Source organism: Cupressus sempervirens, chromosome 1 (genome assembly GCF_028749045.1).
Source record: "Cupressus sempervirens isolate cs-2001-9-10 chromosome 1, ASM2874904v1, whole genome shotgun sequence".
Taxonomy (NCBI): Eukaryota; Viridiplantae; Streptophyta; class Pinopsida; order Cupressales; family Cupressaceae; genus Cupressus; species Cupressus sempervirens.
The window spans coordinates 757871967-757895240 of record NC_143118.1 but is presented as its reverse complement, the minus strand read 5'-3'; the positions used below and the strand labels follow the sequence as shown (position 1 = coordinate 757895240).

The 23274-nt window shown below is 35.4% G+C and overlaps 1 protein-coding gene across 5 annotated transcripts in view; it reads right to left on the bottom strand.

Annotated features, from left to right (window-relative positions):
• GLE1 (nucleoporin GLE1-like protein) overlaps positions 1–23274 on the bottom strand; it is a 114923-nt gene that overhangs the window by 29163 nt on the left and 62486 nt on the right. For all 5 annotated transcript variants that reach the window (XM_089789198.1, XM_089789235.1, XM_089789217.1 and 2 more), the window contains exon 12: positions 3056–3139. In XM_089789198.1, coding sequence (XP_089645324.1) covers positions 3056–3139 — 84 coding nt within the window. The remainder of the gene's footprint in view (positions 1–3055; positions 3140–23274) is intronic.

Genomic DNA, 23274 nt, shown 5'->3' with positions numbered 1-23274 from the left:
TCCAATCTGACGGTAAAACTATGTTTAAGATTGGACTTTTGAAAGCTGGTTATTGTATTGTTGATATATAATGCAATAGCTTATTCCAAGATATTTTATGAGAATCTACGGTTTTATATTATTGGTTTATAATGCAACTTTATATGTTTATGTTCTGAATATTATTCTAAGAAAGTTGGGTAAATATCTATAGGGGATATTTCAATCTGGAATTGGGGTTAATCATTCAAATGAGTTAATAAGTTTGTTACTTGTTTAATAGTTTTAAGTTACACTGAATTAAAAATTACCAAGTGTAATCAGTGCATACAATTATTATTTTAATGTGTTGATGTTGGGCACCTAATTGTTGGTGGGAAAAGTAATAGTATATTATATTTCAAATGTTTCAAAAGCTTTGGCTTCAAAAGGAAATATATTTTGAAATTATGTGGAGTGTAAAGTTTAAGCCTCATGGGCAATTTCCCTTTATATGGTAAAATTGTTTCTACAAAATTAGCTTCCATCAACATTGTTGTGATGGATGAAGTAGCCAATTGGAATGAAAGATAAACCCAAAAAAACCTAACCTTTATATTAAATGATGTGTGCCATAGAAGAACAGATGATACACCTGAAATTTGGGCTGCCTCATTGTCCTTAATCATTTTCAATAAGTTTCACTAAAAATAAAATATCACTATGAATTGAATTCATTATAAGTCTCTACATCAATGGTAAAGAGTTAAGCTGCCAAAACTTTTACAAACCTAGTATGCAACATATTCTTTCATGCACAACATTTACCCTCTTTCATACCTTTCCTGGACAACATTCTTCTTCCTGGGATTTATTACTCCACAAATTTCCTAAAACTCTTATCCTAATTTATAAATACATAAAATTCAATTACACTTAACAAATTTATTAGCAAAGATTGATAATGCTCAATGCATGACATTCAATATGATAAAACCAAGTAAACTCGTTAATTTTCCCAATAGGAGTAAAGGCTTAAGTGTAATGTCCCAATTTTTTGCAGGTTCCTGCAGTTGGCCAAGTTAGTTCGCCATCGCAACCCTCGTGAGCTGACAGTGGGATTTGAGGGTCTCAGTTGTGTGGTTATAGGCTTTCCAACAGCCTATGGTGTGTTTTGGCTCTATTTGAGGGACTTACTATTTATAACAAGTCAATCTGTTGGCTCCATTGAGCTCAGTTGAGTTAGAGGAGTTGGATGATGCTCTTAGTTTTTTTTTGGGCTTCTGATTTGAGCTCCAAGAATCTTGGAGGAAGCATCTATTTATAGTAAGTCACCTTGTCAAGTTCATTCATCCTCTTTCATCATCGAGATCATTTTCGTGTTGTCAGATTTCAATTCTGATGCTTCTTCAATTGTTTTTGCAAGACCGGTGAATTATTGTTATTATTCATCTAAATATGCTGAGGTTGTTATTTTTGTTGGTGTTGTTTGTTGGTCAATTCAGTATCATAGCTCGTTGGAACCAGAACGAAAAGTTTTAAATCATGGGAACAAGAAACAACGACCTTACGTGTCAAAATTTTAAGTTATGGCGGAAAAAGTCATTTTTGTGTCAAAAGCAATTATAAATTAGTGTATAATGACACTTTATTATATTTTAATGTTGTGTGTGGAAAGCTTCTTAAGTGAAGTTCATTTGGGAAACTTTGTGCCATTTGGAGATTATAAATATGAACCCATTTGATGAGTAAAGCACCTGATTGAGTATTTATTTTTCTCTTGTTGTCTTTGTGACACTTTTGAAGTTCTAAAATTTTGCGCCCTTGCAAAAGTATAAGGGTTTGAGATCTACAGTTGAAATATTGTAGATTCAATTCTAAGCTTGTTTGGCAAATTGTGTTGAGGTATACAATTTGTCATTTCTCCTACTGTAATAACTGTCGCTAAGGAGAAGTTTAATTTTTCTTGCTGCTAGAGGTTGTTCTAGAATTTGTGAAGGGATTCACTAGAATTGTTATATCAAATTTTGTGCTGGTTAATTTGGAGTTGGTTGAGCGCTAATTTATATCTGTTGTTGGGTGTTATTTTCTATGTGCACTTTGGGAGCACCATTTTCCAAATCTGCAGTTGCATTGGTTCGTTGAAGAATTAATTTGTTGTTGCTGATCTTCCTTTCAGAGGGTATCAAGGCATGTCTTACATGTAAGTTCATGGAATGTAACTGATGGGTATTGTTAATTTAGGTAATAGAGGATATTTTTATTAACTAAGTTGTTGGTATTTTGTGAAAATACTCAATATCTATGTTGATATTGAAATCTGGAATTTTTCAGTTGTATAATCCCTATGTAATATCCAAATACTTGAGTTGAAATTATTATTGCAATATCTTCTATTTTTCTGCTATATTGTTGTATCAAAAATTGCAAAATCTCAAGAACAAAAAAAGAAATCAATTCTTCAGCACAAATTGTTTGACAGCCAACAAGGTTTATTTCAGTGGTATTAGGGCTTGCTTGCAAAGTGTTTGACGAAATGTCAAACAACTGAATTATAAAATAAAATTATAACCGGTTGGAGTTATTATAGTGGTATCAGAGCTTGCTTTCAAAGTGTTTGACGAAATGTCAAACAACTGAATTATAAAAGAATTTGGTGTTTGACAAAGTTATAACTGGTTGGGATTATTACATCAAGTCTTATGCTTCCGACGGAAAGAAATGTTACATACTAAAAAAATAAACAATTCAGCAAAAATAATACTATATTTAGTGACTTAAGATCATCAAATTAGTATGTTCCCACTCATATCCTAGTGATTAACTTTAAAATATGGAGCATGTTGTGAACATTCGAGCGGAAACAAAATGATACATATTAACTTAATGTCATCTACTAAATATGTTTCTGCATATAGCCTCCAAATAACTTATATATATGGAGCATGTTTTACAAAAGCTTAAGGGTTTAAATGGAAAGATGAATCAACATCTTCATCCCAGCTCATGGATGACAAGATGCACTTGGCATTATTAAACATTAAAATGTAAGTTAATCCTGAAATGAGTTTTCATTAAAGCGTTTGCCATCTCTCACCTTTGAATATGGAATGTATTTTGGAACAGTAAAGATGCAAGATTTATGGAACTCGGCAAGAATAAGATCCATTGCAACTGGAACCTAAGATATTGAACAAAAAACATCAAGATTATAAACATTAGCAACTCTTTACAGTAATTCTAGAAAAAGAAAGGAAGGAACTATATTATATTACAAAATTCCAAGATTAATGAAATTCAGTATGATCAACAATCACAGAGAAGTGCTGGTGTAGAAATTCAAAAGACCCTAGGTTGTAAAAAATAACTAAACACAAAGCACAAGGGAATAGTGATGGAACTTCAAGCCAGAAGAGTGTTATACAGTGTGAAGGATTTTTGGTATGAATTGTATGTATACACTGAAATAATGAAGGTATCAAAGAAAATCACAATTCCTGATAACTTAAAGAATTCGAAAAAAGAAATTATGCATTTAGATTATAAAGGAAAATATATATATAAGAATTGCACAAAGCTGTACTTAAAAATTCAATTTATTCTAATTTAGTTAGTTAACAGTAGCTAGCCATCCCAGTAAATGGAAATCCAAGGAAGAGTACAGGAGAACTCTTCCAAAAAAAAGCCAAAGTCATGTAGGAATAATCTTAGTTGCCAAAACAAATTGGATCCATGGATTCGGGCTTCTTTTTTTTCCCAATTATGATTCATGGAGGATTCGTGTATGCGTGTATCTATATATATATATATATATATATATATATATATATATATATATATATATAAAAGAGAAATATACATAATTATAAAACTAAATCATTTCATAGTATGATTCTATGATTCTAGTATGCATCTATGAGTCTAGTATACTTGATAATTGATCTATTTTCACGATTATAAAGAAAATCAACACATTCACATTGAATTACTGAATTACAAAATGAAATTTTGAAAATTCAAAATGCACTTGGGCCCACCATTTTGATATTTTTATCTTGCCTTGATGCGGATCCACGCTGGATCCTCGGGCTACAGCTTGGATTCATGAGGATCCGGACAGGATCCTCGATTCTGCCTGTGGATCTGTCACGATCCGTGGGCCATGGATCCTAATGGATCTGCAGGCAAAATAAAGGATCATGTCCGGAACCTCACAGATCAAGATCCGACCTATATGTCACGAATCTGGCAACTAAGGGAATAATCAGTACATATTTTCTGTAGAACCATCATAGAAACTTGCAAGTCAAGAATTGGTACCCATTTCTTCCATGTTTTAAAGAGATGAATTCAAGATTAGTGACAAAGCTCTTGAAGCAATGAGCAGGGATTTTAGACTATACCATGAATTAAATAAAATCAAAAGGGAGAATCCAAAATCATAAGCACCATTAAAAGCTTATATTATATTTAAAAGTGGAGAACTTGCTCCTTTTATTCCTCAAATAGGGTATATAGCGAAATGTGCTAGTTATGAAGTGTCCTTGAGTCAGTGATAGCTATAATCCAGTATTAGAAAGAATTCCTATATCAAACCTCAACTAAACGTCAAAAGGTATCAATGGGAAATCCTTTTCTTAGCATGCAATCATTTCTCAATGACTTTGTATGTCTGAGTACACCAAAGAGGTCTCAAATCTCCACACAAGCATGCTTAGAATCAAAATTAGAAAAGCTCACAAATATTTGGGGATATTATAATATGGTTCAGTCCAACATTGAAAGAGTTGTGAATATAACTATGTTTTAACACCAAAGAGTCGCTAGATCATTTATAACCCTATCGTGGAATCTTTGCAAAGATGGTCTATAATGTCCCCAATTTATTAAAGTGATAATTAGTTAAATTAATTTTTATTAAGTTGTCGACAATAAATCAAATATTTATATGAAGACTTAATTAAGTTAACTAAATTAAAGCAAAATAATTAAATATTATCAAATGTCACTTTGTAAATATTTCCCTCAAGGTTTATCTTTATAAATTAAAAGAGAGAATTTGTAAAGACAAGCAAAGGGAATTTCAAGAGTCCAATTAGAGGATTATAAAAAGGCGGTGTGGGCCTCATTTAGTTCGTGCTTGGTTTAACTCATTTTCTCTTGGAGAATTTGAAAGCTATAAGCTTTCATTTACAGAAAATTTTGAGGATGGAAACCCTTGGGATTTCTTTGGGATTGGGAAGAAACTTAGTTCCACTTGGACGTATCATCCAAGTATCAAACTCGCATTTATAGATTATTTCAAAAATGTAGAGTCTTCACCAAATGACAAATTTGCAGACAGGTTCTATTCTCAAATTTGATATTGTGCTTGCCTAAAATGTTCATGTTTTTTAATAGGAAAAGGACAATGAAATATTCACTTTAAGTCATTTATGTTTGTGCATATACTAGGCACGAAAGTGCTTGTGCTAGTTATTATCTACGGAGTAATTGAGGGAACAATGAAAATCAACGGGACCCAAATTTAATGAATATGGAGATATAATTTAAGTGTCATTAGTCATTGGGAAATTTTAAGGATTTATCTGTAGCTGTTATAAAGTTTGTGCAGGTGTAATGTCCCCTGGTAATTACATTCAGTTATTATTTAAATTAATCTCAGTTCTTAAATAAGATAAGACAAGATCACAGGTTACAAAGTTGAGATGTTCCTGAGGTCTGGTGGCCGAGGCTAGGCACCACAGGAACTGGGAATCCCAAGCCTATTATTCATGATTCCCCTCCTCTTGGGTTGGAATCGAGGTTGGTCGCCAAGGCCAAATGATAGTCCCAGCAACATTTGGACTTGGTAGACCCTCACTTTGGTTCCTCGCTTGTCAACTGTTGGACCGACAATGGCTCTTTATGGTCCTTGTCGAGTCTTTTTTTGAATGCCCTTGGTTTTGTCATATACTTCTTACTACAAAGACTAATGAGAGCCTCATCTGTCCTCTTAATGATGTCTTTGATTATCAATGGTTGTCTACATTTAGGGATGAGGCCATATTGTGCAGTGTGGTTGCCTGTTTGATTAGAGATTGCCTTTCAGCACAGGTTATGTGGCTCATTCTAACAAATTTGCCAAATTCATGTTCATCTGCATGAATCAGATGACGTCACATTGTAGGGAAACCACCATCGCGGTGTGTGATTTCTCGTCGGCTTCCTCGTACTATACAATTCACAGCACGGACAATAGCAACCCTTTTGAGGGCCTTCATAAGCACATCCCCAATTTTTTTGCCATGAGTGACATCATCATTCTGGGGGAGTTTCAACACAACAAACCAAAGACCACTAGACCCCCGACATGATCATGGGTCTATCTCAATTCGTATGACGAAGTCGGATCTAGACTCGCTGAGCTTGCAATGATTCTTAGAGGATAGTCAAGGTCCCCTCACCAGATATGGTCACCATCTGAGACAGTGATGTGAATCTTCGGACTTGGTTTGAACCTTCTTTCCTAGGTCTGGTCTTTTCACTAGCTGGCCTCACTAAGGTAGTGCAAGTGTGGTCGACTATGCTCTTTCTTTTGCTTCCTTCATCCCCTCCATCAATCACTTCACCATTTCTATCCTTCCCTTGGCCAATCACGCCCTCCCTAGCCTTACCTTCAATGTCTCCCCTCGTTCCCTCCACCCTCGCTCCACCCCCTTCCTGAGTTGGTCCCCACCACCCGCACCTCCTTTCGCTTTGCCGAGAGCGACTATGACCTCTTCCTCCACCACCTAAGATAGCTAGCCTAGAATTCCTTCATTGATTCTAGGGATGCGCCCTCCATGTTTGAATCTTTGGCTACAGTGTTGTGGGAGTCCCTCCTCTCCATTCCCCACCGCACCTCCTTCCTTTTACGCATCCACAAGTATAAAAGTACTTTCCCTGTAATGTCCCCCTTTGGATATAACTTGTAAACTTGGGACAGTTACCTTGAATTCTCTATTCTTATTATAAAAAATGACAATTTAACTTTGAGAACAATCTTGGATCACTTGTGTATCAATGCTACTACTATCTCTGGTTAACTAATTAGATATATGCTGAGTGAATTGATCTTCAATATTTGTATTTTCTCAATAGGATAAACTCCTGATATGGTTGTTCTAATATGCAAGAGGGATCTTTGGTTTTACAATTAGAGGTGTGCCATAATATTATCCTATAATCACTTGTAAGGATTGAATTGTTATCTCAAATACAATCTTTTAAATATACCAATAATTTCCACTTATCCTCTATTGTACTACTTTTCGTGTCTACAATGTCAATGTGCTTTGAATTTCTGAGTAAGCTGCTGTATAATTAATTCCTCCTTGCGGTGTTATTAACAATCTTATGTATTCAACCAGTAAGAAAGTCAAGAATGAATAAGGAGAAGAGATAAGTCTTTCTTGATCTGAATATGTATAGTTTGTAATATCTTTATTCTCAGATTTGATACCCGATGTCTAGCGATGCCTCTAGATGCCAAGTAATCTCCTCCATCTTTACCTGCTATCTTTACTCGTTATTTGGCTTTATCTATCTATATTTTGATTCATAACAAGTCGATCATATGTTTGTTGCCCACCCAATCAATTCCCTGACTGTAGCTTATAACTTATTCTTATGTCTGATAGTTTATGGTTTCAATGCTAGCTTTGCTTGAATTGCTAATTTTGACCAATACTCACAACACGTGCAATTTCAAATATGGAATGAAGAGATCAATCCTAATGATCTTGTTCGTTGTGTATGGTGTATTGTCCGATCTTCCTTGCAATTATTTTCTAATTGTGCCTAAATATATAGGATATCTGCCTGTATGTAATTGTTGTGTGTATCCCTCCAATACGCCCCATCTATTGAAGGAGACATGATACTCCTTTATATCTTCTATACCTATGGACGTGATGGTTCATAACAGAAGGACATATCTCTCCCATCGAGAGGTCATATTAGTTCACTCGTCTTACGAAACCAATTCATGATTTAATTTTAACTTATGAATTTTAATCAAATCATTGATTCTATGGACTTCTATTGTATTTACCACCATCTAGGTTGCTAATGTTATTCACTGGACAGGCACAAAGTTTTCATATCTTTTATTTGCCTTCTTATTTTCATTCCCTTTTAATATGATAATAATATCTTCTTATCGTCATTTAATCGTTGTGCCAAGTTTAGGATTGGACATTGAATATGATAGGAAACATTAATCTGAACATCGTTCACCCATATCCTAGTTTTAGCGTAAGTGGAATAGGTGATTCGCAACTCGTCATATTATTTATTCATAGCTTGTTTGTTAGATTCAAAACGGTGTAAGTCTTGTTAGATTATGCTCAATGTTTTGGACAGCTTTGGAGATTCATAGTCTTGCTTCTTTAGTCATACTTTGATCCAATTGGTCTTTTAGTTATAATGAACACTAATTTATAATATTGAGTTCTTCTTTCACCTATACCATTGACTTGTTATATTAATAATATTTTTGTATTTTTACATTTAACAATAAATTATATATTATAATAACATAATATTTGTTTATTAGTATAAAATATTGTATTATATGCTCTTGTCTTATTATATTAGTATTATAGTAAATTTAATAATAAATTACATTATAGTTTATTATTAAAGAGATTCATTTATTTTTTAATTTTATTGGATGAAAATATGGGACATGACATTCCCCCATAAATCAATGGTTTGAATGACAGAAAATCCTTCTGCCGCTCTAATTTCTCCACCCTTTCCCCCTTGTTTGTCCAGTTGAGCATCGACTACTACCGCCTTATTCGCCAAAAGAAACAAATGTTCTTCACAATGCAGTGTAGATCCCTTTGTCCCTCTCTTCTATAGTCTCTGAAGCTCTTCTAGTGTAACCTATTCCCTTGCCTCCCCCCACCTCCACCCTATACCACAACTCCCTAGTTTCCCACACCTCCACTCTCTACGAGATCCCAACTAGCCTCCACCCCCCTCCCCCCCACCTAGCTGCCACCTCTTCACATTCTCCAATATTAATGAGGCAGTTCAATACATGAACAGTAGCAAGGTTGCAAACGAGGAGGGGTCCCAAGAAAATCTCGTCAAGCTTGGTATTATTGTTTTGGGGTCCCTTCTCACAATACTCTTTAACATAGTTGTTTGTATTGGCTATCTTGACTCTTGGTTGTGGCACATTGTCGACTTGATTCACAAGACCAAGTTGGTCTCAAACACCAGTAACTACAAGACCACCATGGTTGGGCACACTATGCCATTGTCCTAAATACTATCTTATCTAGGGAGCTTGATCGTAAGCAGTGATCATATTGATTTTCAAACCATGGACCTTATTTTGATTCTTTAAACTATCATTAAGGAGACTCGACACAACCCGACAAAAATCTACTACAATCTTGTTGACTTTAACAAAGCATTTAATTCTATTCCTTGGACAGCTCTCTTCCAAAGACTTAGGGACATTAAGATTTCTAAGAATTTATAGACGATTATGACGAGGTTAATGAGAGTGTGGTGAGCAAGTTCAAGACTTCATAGGGATTCTTGGATCCCATTTAGAGAACCATTAGGGTGAAGCAAGGGTGCCCTCTCTCCCCTACTCTATTTGGTAAATACAATGATGAGCTCAAGTCTTTCCTCCTAGACTTCTCCCTTCTAGGTGAGGGTTGCTACTTATACCAGGTTTTGACATTCATTTTGTTGTTTGTTGACAATTTAGTTCTCTTGGTTTCTTCCCCGGAGAGGCTCCAACAGCCTCTTGATGGATTGGCTTCCTTTTGTGTTTCGCAGCAATTACTCATAAACCTAGGCAAGGCCCGGGTGAGGGTCTTCAACTACTTGAAGGCCTCACATCTCTATTTCAACTTTAAAGGCGATGAGATTGAAATTGCTTCCTCCTATGCGTACTTGGGAGTTAAGTTCTTTGAACCCCTCTTCAGCTTAAGACATGCCATGCAAACCCGGGTCAATAAGGGGCTTGGATCCCTAGCTATGGTTGAGACACAATGCCTCAACCATCACTTTCAGGATACCACGACCAAGATCTTCTTAGACTCCTTGGTCAAACCAATTGTCCTGTATAGTTCTAATGTTTGGGGCCCGTTTTTCCTCAAGTCCTATAGGGCTTTGATTGAGATACCTAAGTACCAAGTAACATACCTTAGTATCTCATTCTCGATTCATCCTAACCTCAATTCAATGTGGGAATGGGTTGAGGATAAGATTGATAAGTTGTCTAAATGGAACAATGGGTACCTATCTTTGGCAAGGAGATTACAAGTATGCCAAAATGTCTTCTCAACCTATACCATATATTATTCCTCTCCATGGCTCTTCAACCAAGCCCATATTAACTATGTGCAAAAAGTTGTAAGGAACTTATATTGGCCTAATGACAAAGGCAAGAAGAAAAGGCATGCAATTAGATGGGACTAGTGTTAGAATGAAAGAGTTGGGTGATCTTGGGCTGAAGGACCTCAAATGGAAAGGCATTGTCCTTGCACTAAAATGGGTTGCTAAGTCTTCCCAAGGAAATGAACCTTGGATAATTCTGATTAGGAATAACATATCAAGGGGTGCCCCTGCTGATACTAAATGATGGGTGGGTCTCCACATCAATGATTTGCTCTCACGTAAATGGAAGATCAAGGTTGAAGGTTCCACGATATTTCAAACTATGTGGAAGGGATGGAAGCAAGTAAGACATCTAATACAAGGAAATGGGTTGGTTGATCAAGACTACAAAATCAAAGGGAGAAATCTCTCTGGTGGAATCTTAGAAGGAATGACAAACCACTTGTCCTCCTTCAAGGTTGTTCTGCTAAGAATTAGTCCACAAATGGTATTAATAAGTTCAATGATATTATATCTAAAGGTGATCATATCAGTAGGTAGGAGATGATTTCTAAGTATGATGCTCCTCTCACACAAAAGGGCGTACTTAATCTTGAAAGAGGCGTGTAGCACACTCAATCTCCCAAGAGCTTGTAGCATTGTTGATGATAGGCTCTCTCATTTAAAATGGCCAAATGGATCGCTCTTGACTCCACCAAAGATAAATATGGTTTTCGCCTTCTTTCTGACTCCCATGTTCTCCTTGATCACCTCAACACTAAGTAGGTTTGTAACCTTGATCATCAAAATTTGACCAAAATCCTTAGCAACCTTTAGCACTCACCCATCGAGCCCAAGATCCAATGCTTCATGTGGCGGCTACTCTTGCATAGGCCTCCCATCTTTAAACCCAATGATGGACCATCTATATGTTCGATCTGTCAGCTTCTTGAAACCATCCTCCATGTGTTCTTTGATTTCCCCTATGCCAAGGGGGTTTGGAAGTCTTTTAGCATGCCTGTGGGCAATATGATTTCCATTTTTCAAGTAATATTTGGTTTTGTTCCTAGAATTGATAAAAAAAGTGATCTTTTCTAGTCTATTTTGCTCCTCTAATGCTTTGGCATGTTGAAGTATAGCATCAGTCAAAGTGATATACTCATTACATTGAGTATTTGTATTCATGATTTATATGAACATTGTTTTATGTCTCATATTATTGATAAGAATATATATATATATAACACTGTGTGTGTGTCTATTTATTTATAAATGATTTGACTTAACTAATCTTATAATGAAAAGAGACTATTATGTTATGAAATTCCTGAATGTAATTGTTTAACCACCACATGATTGTCGATTGAGAAGCAAACTAATTGTGTTTTCTTATACACTGACAGTGATCGAATATGGACATGACCCTACGTAGCCTTTAGTCACATAAAGTCATGTCTCTACAGGACATGACTTTGTTGTAGCTTCTATCAGATTAATTTTATCATAAGATACCTTGTTCATGGTAAATTAATGTCATGTCCCCACTCTAGCTCAGTCTAACAGAGACATGTGAGTCAACTTATTATGGGGTCTTGTAGGCTGACAGGGTTGGATAGAGACCCAGTATGGTTATTCAGTGTTGGGGATTAGGTTTTTTGGTGGGTATTGATCAGTTGGGTGACGTTCCTTGTTTTTAGGAGGCAGTTCCTACATTTATGGGGTTCATTCCTACTTTTTAGGAGGTATGATCATGCCCAGGGCTGGGTTTCCATGAGATGACCCTTTGGGTTCAGTTTCAGAGGGATAGGGCTTGTTTCCTAAATTTTAGGAGCATCCCTAGATTTTAGGGATGAGACTGCCAGTGGATCCTTGATTTTCGACTTCAGTCACAGACAGGTGACAGGATGATTTTATGGTTTGTGATGTCAGTTGGGCAGTTTGTGGCTATTTGGGTTATATTTTTAATATTTCCTAAGTTAGTGTTTAATATTTAAATAAGGCTAAGTCAATAGCCATTTTGGAGTAATAAGGGAATTTTGGCCTCATTTGGATGCGTATCCCATGTTATGATAGCTCGTTGGAAAGGTCTTGAAATTCTCTAAATCTTCCTCTTTGGTCTCAAGGCAACTCGATGAACGAATTTATTACTATGGTGGAAAAGGTCATTTTCTAGTGACATGGTCACCTTAAAATAAGATTTAATTCATTTTTTATAGCCAACGCCAATTGGGGGTCACTTTAGGGTTCGAATTGCTTTGCAAGGGGTTATAAGGAGATGGGTGCCATTTCTCATGATTATGCATATTTTTCAAACACTTCTTTTTAGATTTGCTCTGCTTGAGCGATTTGCATTCTGGGACGCAAACCCCAGGGTAATTGCTGGTTGGGACGTAACCCTCAGCAGCATTGGGTATTGGTTTGTCAGTAGTTTCAACAGTATTCAGGAAGAAGGTAGATGCCACTTCAGCTTGGGCCTACAGTTTGTTTTGTTAAGCATGTTCTTTGGCATATGGGAGGTGAATTCTAGCAGCCGTACACTGCCATTTCTTGCAGCCGTACTCTGTCATTTGCAGCACTTGGATACATAGAATAATCGGTTACTCAGCAGCAGATTCTTGCATCTTATCAGCCCGTTTTCATCAACCAATTGTGGCGTCATTGTTAGAGGAAATGTACTGGATCTTTGATTTGGCTCTATAATTCAGAGATCTGCCTGGTACGATTTGTATCAACTCTAACTTTACTGCATATTGTTATTAATTTTCAAACTCTTTTCTTGCCATTTGCTACTTCTCATTTCTATGTGGAATAATCATCAAAAACACAAAAACAAACAAACTCTTTTACATTTCCGTCTAGTTCTACAAGAAAACATTAATAAACGAGAAAAAAACAAAAAAATAAAATAAATCTACAGCAGATTTGCAGCAGAGATCCATCAGGGATCTTTCAATAAACTTTAAGATATATATATATATATATATATATATATATATATATATATATATATATATATATATATATATATATATATATATATATAATATATATATTATATATATAATATAATAGATGTAATATATTATATATTTTATATATTATGCATTATATATTATTATATAATAATATATTACATATATGGTTAATATATTAATATTATATATATGCTTAAAGGTGAGTTATACATATAGTTATTTATTAACTAAATTATCATTAACTATAGGGACATGGCTCTTGAAAAGACATGTCTCCTCTCATATTTATATGAGATCCAAATCAACATTTGAAAATCATCAATTACATTGGCAATGTTACTACATTTGCAAAATCAATCCTAGAACATTAATATGGTATCAGAGCACCAGGCTGCAAATATAGAAAACATTAACTAGGATATTATAGAATTTCATGCAATTGCCACCCACCGGAAACTATTGTGAAGGGAAACATGGAACATTTGAGTATGTGGAAAGAGAGGTCAACAATCAACACAACCATATACATATTGTTTGAAGACTTACGTAGCAACAATATCGCATAGCATGAAGTACAATGGAAATAAGTTTTACTAAACCCATCAGCTTGGAAGTTTGTAAGGAAGATATTTAATATAGCAGACCGTCTATATAGCGACTTAAATAACAAGACGGTGATCTAGATAGAGATTGTTAGACATGTAGTCAAGCATTTGAACAATAAGACCAAAACTATGTGCCGTCTATTTTACAAGGAAGTCAAGTAAGTTACGCCGAAATAATTTGTCTAGTCAGCATATACAGAAACAAATAAGAAAGCTGTAAATTTGGCCATGTCGTCGGGAGTATCAAAAGATGATTCAAATAACATTCACATATGCAGCGATACATTGAAGTGAATGTCAGAAATACAAAGATTACTGGAATCATTATGAAACAAAAGAGACGAAAGGCAGCAAATGACATCCGGTGAAGGAATACCGATGGGAGTATTAAGTTATCCTATACCTGCCTACAAATGCTAAAATATCCAGTCAGAGGTTTATGACAGCGGTCCTGAGTGATCACAAAAATGGAGGTCTACACATTTCAATGTCACATTGTAATTCATTGATGACTATAGGAGTAATTGTGAGCAACGTCATTCTTCAGGAAGCCAATATAGCCATGTCTAAGAAAGTAGAAGGGATTATCTAGGAGATATCTGGGAAAATAATTAATAAACAAGAAAGTGAGAGCAAATGTTTGAAAGAGATGAAACAAGACTAGAAAGGCAACAGCCCATCCTCGAGCAAAAGGTTCGACGAACATAACTTCCGGGAGGAGATTACACCTCGATGTAAACTGTAATGTTCCCCATCTTTTAAATCCTCAATGGAGTTCTTAGCTTTTCATTCTTCGGAGGCTAAGTGGAGAAATAAGGAGAAATAAATTAAATTAAAGTCAACAAATAAATAAATCTAAAGGTGACTTTATATTTAATTAATTTAATTTTCTAGAAGCACAACTAATTATTGTATTGGAAAGGGGGAAGCTTCTAGAGAGTGCAATTAAATAATATTTTATTTTCTTCTAGAAAGGTGAAGGAAAAGAATAAATAGAAGCCATCCGATTATTGTCAATTGCATTTGATATGAACTTGGGAGAAGAAACTATGGGTTTCTGAATTCAGTTAGCCATCGGGGAGCATCAATTCTTCAGTGTTGCAACCATTTGAGGTGGTGAAATATCTACTGAATTTGGCATTTAGGAGAACTTCACTCTGGAGTTCTATTTGTGCTTAAAGTTAAGGAATAACCGAAGGGTTTGAAGAATATTGAAGGACTATCAAGTGCAGACCTGAAGATTCATCTTTGACAACCATAAGTAATCATTTTTATCCTTACTGCTGCAATACGTGTGAACAGTGCCACGCTACAGTACTCGCGCTACAATGTTTATGCTTGATTACGATTGCAACTTTCATCTCCATCTATGGGCATCACTATTATCAGGTTCCTCTTGCAACTATTAATAGTTAGCATTGTAATCTTAGGCATATAATTTTGTTCTTGTAAGTGATAACTCAATATTAGATTTGGCATTGTTGTAGTCATTATTGTAAGCCCATTTGTCTTGGCAAATTCATAGCAACATTATACATGGGAATGAATTCAAATAAGGAGATATATGTTGCATAACTTTTGTTGGACAAAATTTTCATCTAATAACACATATGATCAGCATAATATTGTATGCCAATTGTTTGTCAAAAATGTCAGTTGACTATAGGTATACATTCCATATCTAGTTTCCATGTATATGCATTGAAAATACCAAAAAGAACTACACTTGCATATTAGTTCATAGTAAGAGGTATTGTACTATCATTTGCGAACATTCTAAATTTCTTAGCATCATTCAAACTATATCAAACAATTTGAAACACAAAAAAATCAGAAAAGAGAAAGCAGCATACAAGTGTTTGACAATATTCCTTGAGCTAAAATCAATCAGTTTGGGCAAGGGATATTACATTGGTATCAGAGCTTGCTTGCAAAGTGTTTGACAAAATGTCAAACAATTGAATTTGAGAAGGATTTGGTGTTTCATGAAGTTATAACCAGTTGGGTTGTTACAGTGGTATCAGAGTCGTTTCCTATCATCCTGTGGGGTAGGAAATTTATATTATTTTCAGATTTGTTGTTGCATTTGGAGTGACCAACACTCTAGCATTTTCTAGCCATGGACAGACATAGGAGAACTGGCAATTCTAGAAGTCAATGGAGTATGACGAAGTTAGCGCGAAGATAAATGCTTTGCAGGAGAGTATGGAGAGACTTAAGATTCATCAACAAAGATTGACGAAGAGCTTGTCGGATCCAGAGACAATTGAAAGGGCAACGAGGTATATAATTTACACCTTTAGAAGGCCAACATCGCAGTTGCAGGGAAGGAAGCTTGAGTTTTCCCCGACATGTGTCCATGATATAGATGTACCTATATTTAGTAGGACACCTGCTGGTCCTATTTGCAATGTTGACGATGGACTTAGCGACACCAAGCTTCAACAGGTTGAGGCTCCTAAAGTTGTTGTTACAATTAGTGCTAAGACAGTTGATGCAGTTGTTATCACTGATACTTTCGCCTCTCTTAAGGACTGGATTATTATTGGAGATTTGTATGTAAGATTTCATCGTGTTGCTATAGTGCAGGAGGCAATTGCTTCCTTAAGTGGGACAGAGCCACGTATAGAGTCACTTAGTTGTGATGTTAGTGATGTGGGTGTTTCAGCAGAGTCAGTAGATGTGGGTTTGTGCTCTAGTATCATTGATTCACAACCTAGTGTTGAGTCATGTGTGTAGAGTCAGGAGTCCACAATTGAGGCTTTGACAAGAGATGTCGATGCAGATAGTACGGACACATCTGATGATCCATTTGATGATGTTATGAGATGTACTGGGTATGACACCCCTTGTCAAATATTGGGTGACGACTCCAAGGAGGTTTTGGATGAGTCCCAGGATTGATGCTTACAGGATCTTACTATTGAGGTGGATGCTGAGACATGCGAGGAGATTGATACGGCAACGGCTTCCGTTTCTTTGGATGAGGAGTTGGTTGAGGTACATGGCAATTGTATGTCTGATGCAAAATTGTGCAAGGAAGATAGCACCCGTATGAGCAATCTTGTGGTGGAGAGTTCTGATTCAGTTTCCTATCTCAGTGCAATTAATGAGACAGAGAGCTTGGATAGGAGGCAAGGATTACAGAGGCATCATATGACTTGTCAGCTGAAGGTGAGTGATAGTAACATTTCTTCATCTCTTGATCATTATGGTGTTATTCGTCAAATGCTAGCTACATATGGTTGGGGTGCCACTGTGTCAGATGAGCACGGTGATAGTAGTCTTTCCCTAGCAGAGGTTCATGTGCTTTGATAGGCTGTTGGGATCTTGAAGCATAGTTACTCTCAGTTAGTTGCCGACAGAGATTACCTTCTAGAGTGGGGTAGCACTTGCTATGAGATGTTGTTAGGGAAAGAGGAGGATGAGCTCACTCAAGAGCTTGAGGTGACTATGGACTCTCTTTAGTATACTCAATTGGCTCTTCAAGAGTCACAATAACAGTTGGATAAGGTTACCATGGAGTTAGAATGGGTACAGTCGACACCAGTCCCAGACCCTGTGGCGAACACATTTATTTAGGATATGAGTGTAGTATGTACAAAGGAGGTGAGAGTATTAGTGGAGACGGGATCTCATGGTGATTTTCTTCCTTCTACTGGAAGTGAATCTATTTCTTTTTTTCATACCGTTGGTAGCATTGGACAGTTGGCATTGTCACACTTTCGGAGAGATCAGTTGTGGATTGCGAGGAAGCAAATTGATGCTTCCACATATAATTTCTACTCTATTGAGTCGTTTATGGAGTATTTGCTTGAGAGCTTGGATTTGCGAGAGGTTTCATACAGTATATCTAAGATTACTCTCATTCGGGGCTCTCGTGTTATACAACAATTGGTGAGGAAGATTGTAGAGACCTTGGCTACAATGCTTCGAAATAGAAATTTGGTGGTTGGGTTTGCTAAGAGGGTTGCCTAGGATCCTACCCGACTAATAGTTCGGAGTCAGAGAGTGAAGTCATCTTTTGATTCCCAGTTTGATGATGATGAGCCCTCTACAGAGATTGGGAGATTTTATCAGCATTACACTGTGAGGAGTGCTCATCACTTTTCTTTCAACCCATAGGTAGAGGGTTTGGTTTTTAGCATTATGGATGGTGATAGAAGGCTTGGAATTCATTCTACTCGTAAAGGGCATACTTCTCCGCTAGGGATGGAGATTTTGAGTTACAAGGTATTGGGAAATAGCTGGATGTGCTAGTGAATGAGATGAATCAAAATCACAAACGGATGACCCAACTGATTTCGAATCGGAGATTTGAGCTAAACAAGATATCGTTTTTTCAAAGAGCAAAATGTGATGATACAGTTCCGACTTCAAATTTACAGAACATTTCTTATGAAATACTACATGAGTTGGGCACAATTGACATGGAATGTGATGAGAATTCATGTCCGATTAAGTCAAATGATGCATTTGTTGGCATGAGTTCCCCAGATCATGTATTTGATGGTGATGCAGCAATAGTGGGAGTAGGAGCATGCTAGGATATTGTCATATCAGCATCCACTTTTGTGTCAGTTGAACCATCCAACGAGGAGTTTAACAATGTGCATGCAATTGTTGATGTGTGTTCTAATGATGGTGCACATATGAGTTTTCATCAATTGCAGATTCGGTTCAATTTATTGTTGCGGCAGTTGGTAATGTTCCTGTGTCCATATATTTTGACGTGGCTACACCTATAGTTGATACAGTTGGTATGAGTGCATATGGTTCTCCTGTAGCTATGTCTCTTCAAGGGATTGTTTTCCAGTCTAGTATATATTATATGAGTGGAGATGATGATATTTCTTGTGAGGTTTTCTTCTGGTGATATTCTAACTCCTGCATCATTAGCACAGGTTTCCACTACTATACTGCAGGTTATGTTGTTGATCCTGATGATGTCAGTGGTATGCAGTTGCTTCAATGTTGACAGAGGTGTCACATACTACTTCATTTGGGATCTAAGTGGAGGTTGGAGTTCCTTGTGTTGTTGGATTGCTTGAGAACAAGCAGTTTCAAGGAGGCGGACTGTAATGTTCCCCATCTTTTAGACCCTCAATGGAGATCTTAGCTTTTCATTCTCCGAAAGCTAAAGTCAACAAATAAATAAATCTAAAGGAGACTTTATATTTAATTAATTTAATTTTTTAGAAGCGCAACTAATTATTGTATTGGAAAGGGGGAAGCTTCTAGAGAGTGCATTTTCTAAAAATACAACTAATTATTGTATTGAAAAAGGGGAAGCTTTTAGAGACTGCAATTAAATAATATTTTATTTCTTTTTAGAAGGGTGAAGGAAAAGAATAAATAGAGGCCATCCGATTATTGTCAATTGCATTAGATATGAATTTGGGAAAAGAAACTAAGGGTTTCTGATTTCAGTTAACCATTGGACAGCGTCAATTCTTTAGTGTCGCAACCATTTGAGGTGGTGAAATATCCACTAAATTTGGCATTCAGGAGAGCTTCACTCCGGAGTTCTATTTGTGCTTAAAATTAAGGAATAACCGAAGGGTTTGAAGAATATTCAAGGACTATCGTGTGCAGACCTAAAGATTCATCTTTGACAGCCATTAGTAATCATTTTTATCCTTGTTGCTACAACACGCATGAACAGTGTCGCGCTACAGTACCCGCGCTACAATATTTATGCTTGATTTCGATTGCAACTTTCATCTCCATCTGTGGGCATCACTATTATGAAGTTCCTCTTGCAACTATTAGTAGTTAGCATTGTAATCTTAGGCATATAATTTTGTTGTTGTAAGTGATAACTCAATATTAGATTTGGCATTGTTGTAGTCATTATTGTAAGCCCATTTGTCCTGGCAAATTCATAGCAACATTGTACATGGGAATGAATTCAAACAAGGAGATATATGTTGCATACTATTTGTTTGACGAAATGTCCATCTAATAACATATATGATCAGCATAATAGTTGTATGCCAATTGTTTGTCAAAAATGTCAGTTGGCTATGGGTATGCATTCCATATCTAGTTTCCATGTATATGTATTGAAAATACCAAAAAAACTGCACTTGCATATTAGTTCATAGTAAGAGGTATTGTACTATCATTTGCAAATATTCTAAATTTCTTAGCATCATTCAAACTATATCAAACAATCTGAAACACAAAATAATCAGAAAAGAGAAAAGCAACATACAAGTGTTTGACAATATTCCTTGAGCTAAAATCAATCAATTTGGGCAAGGGATATTACATTGGTATTAGAGCTTGCTTGCAAAGTGTTTCACAAAATGTCAAACAATTGAATTTGAGAAGGATTTGGTGTTTCATGAAGTTATAACCAGTTGGGGTTATTACATAAACACCATTCACAACAAAAGCACCATCAGTACTGAATCACTTAATGAGCATTCATAGCGCTGCACATATTGATGAACCTGAACGTTCGGGCTAAATATTTGATCCTATATGCAATGCTTGGCTAATGAATATGGACGTCAACACTCAAAGATATTATCAATCGGGTTATGATGATAAGTGGATGTTGTCATTTTAGCATCTTAAATGTAGGGCACAAGGATCCAAGGGTGGAAAAGGCACCGATCCCTTTGAGGTAAGTACATGACTTATATTAAGTTTTCTTGAAATTATTATTATTATGATGCATCAAGAATGGTACATTCTATGTGTCATCATTAATTATTTTGTACGTATACTATATGAGATAATATAACCAATAAATATATATATATATATATATATATGGTGATTATATATGTATATAAAGTAAAATATATTTCTTAAACAATTTGTTATGAATATAAGTGAAATTGGTCACTTTAGATTTTTATGTGTTATTAATAAAGGAAATAATATATTAGAATATGTTACTTAAGATTAATAAGTATATATATAGATGGAATATATGCTTAAAATATAGACATTTATCTATAATTTTATGTCATTATGCAAAATCGTTGATTATCCTTGAAAATTATTGTATTATTTAAATTTTATATTTATTTGATCTATACTATATTGGAAATTATATAACGATTAATATGAGTTACAATGTGAATCATGATAATATTAATGAGAAATATAATTATGTTGTAGGAGCTATTTTGCCTTAATCTTTTCCTCCGAGAATGTTCTTGCAAGAAAAGGAGGATTAATATCAGATTCAAAGAGAGTAACATTTTGTTAAAGGGAAGTTTATTTTAGAAGCTTAGAAGATTTAAGTTGAGAGGGATTCTAACACATCCATCAGAGGGAGCAAATAGAAGATATGGTTTTGTCAACCGCCAATGATATCAATCACATTGATTCAGAGGAAGTAAACCAATGTTGTAATGGAATCTTCAGTCATCAATAAATTGTAATAGTCAAGAGGACTGTAATTCATGCAACCATGTGAATGGGCCTACACCTTGTGTACATCATAAGAAAGTTGTGACATTAAATAAACCATCTACGAGTCTCTCTTTGATAAATGAAACTTGATGTATGAGTTGTAGAGTCATTCAAGTGGCACTATCATACTCAATTAAGATATTGGCATATTGTGGACGAGTTTGTGTTCGCTCCTACTATTAAGCTTAATGAATGTTTGGAGCTTCAATGGATGAAAAGAGCAAGTTGGAACTTAGAAAGGAGCTGTCATATTTGATACAAAATTGTTCAACAATATAAGAATGAGTGAAAATTTTACATTGTGGGGGGGATAATAGTCAATGTCTCATTCCCACTTGAACCTTATTTAGAGGGGAGATGTTCCATTCTCAAATAATCTAAAAAGACAAATTTCCGAATCTTCATGTGCAAATAAGTAGTATTCTTATCTTTTTACATTTATCTACTCTTTATAGTCTCTCTTATTTGTAATTCTATACATACTATAAGGGTTATTTGCTTTGATTTTTTCCTTTATGGTTGAGGATATTCCTACAGGAAAAGAAGGTTGGTACTTTACATATGCTACCAAATATTGTGCAGACTCAATCTAATGATAGTAGTTCCAAAGACTCTGATGATTAAGATGGACAAAGTGAGGCTCTTGAAGAAAACATCTTTGATGATTAAGATTATGAGATTCTTCTACATTAAGAGGGAGTATGACACTTCTTCGAAGGCAACGCAGGAGCTTAGCAGTAATACTCAAAGGGAGTCTATAATACATGTGTATGACTGCATGATGTTGATGGGCCTACTCCTATGTATACCATGAGGAAGCGATGACTTATCACTAGAAGATGAGAAAATCAATATCAGATTCAGAGTGAGTTTGATAGGAATCCTTGGGGGAAGAGAGCCTCTAAGGGAGTAACTAGACTTCCCAAGATCATTATTCAGAGGGAGAATTTTGAGGTGTAATCCCTTGTGGATGATATCTTCTCTATGAGGAGAGGTTCTAAGTGAAATTCCTTGTAAAGCATTCTTATCTATGAAAGAGAATTGAGGTGAAAGCCCTTGCACCACCCTCTGACTTGGTTCATGGTGGTTACTATTTCACATATGATGTGCAATGAGAGGTGACGATCTTTCATTGACATATAAATAGAAGGTAACCATTATAAGATGACAATCTTATAAATGGTAGACCTGTTATCATGGTTCTTTGGGCTGGATTTTGCCAGACACAATGATAACGAACAGAGAGAAGGTAATCTTTGTAAAGTAACGATCTTGCAATTGATAGGCCTGTTATTATGATAGTTTTGTTCCAAATACGCCGGAAGTCATTGATAATGAAAGCATTATGATTACTCTAGATATTGTTTTGGACAATTAGAGATCATAATATATGTTATGATAGTGTTCATAAAATTGTGATTGTAGTTATTTGACAAGTCACCATTTCAAAGTGTTAAAGTCAGATAATATGTTGTGTATAAATATCCTTGATTCTGATATCTCATAAAATGTTTTTATCACTTCTCCTTTGCTAAGAGGGAGTGTTTAAGTATAGCATTAGTCAAAGTGATATACTCATTACATTGAGTATTTGCATTCATGATTTATATGAAAATTGTTTTATGTCTCATATTGTTGATAGGAATATATGTTAGAGAAAAAAGTTAATTTAATTTCATTTATTAAATTACCTTTTCTCCCTTCTTAAGATTTCGCTTTATGCGTTTTTTAGCTTTCTCTATTTAATAATTACTTGATCATTCAATTAGAAGTTCATTTTGGTTATAATATTGGTTATAATATAGAATTTGTTCATTTTGTACCAAAACAAAATATAGATTTTCTATCTGAGAAAAAGTCATTCAAACATGTGTAAATAAAATATTTGTAATTCTTAACTTCTCTTTTAAATAGAAGTTAAGAATTACAAAACA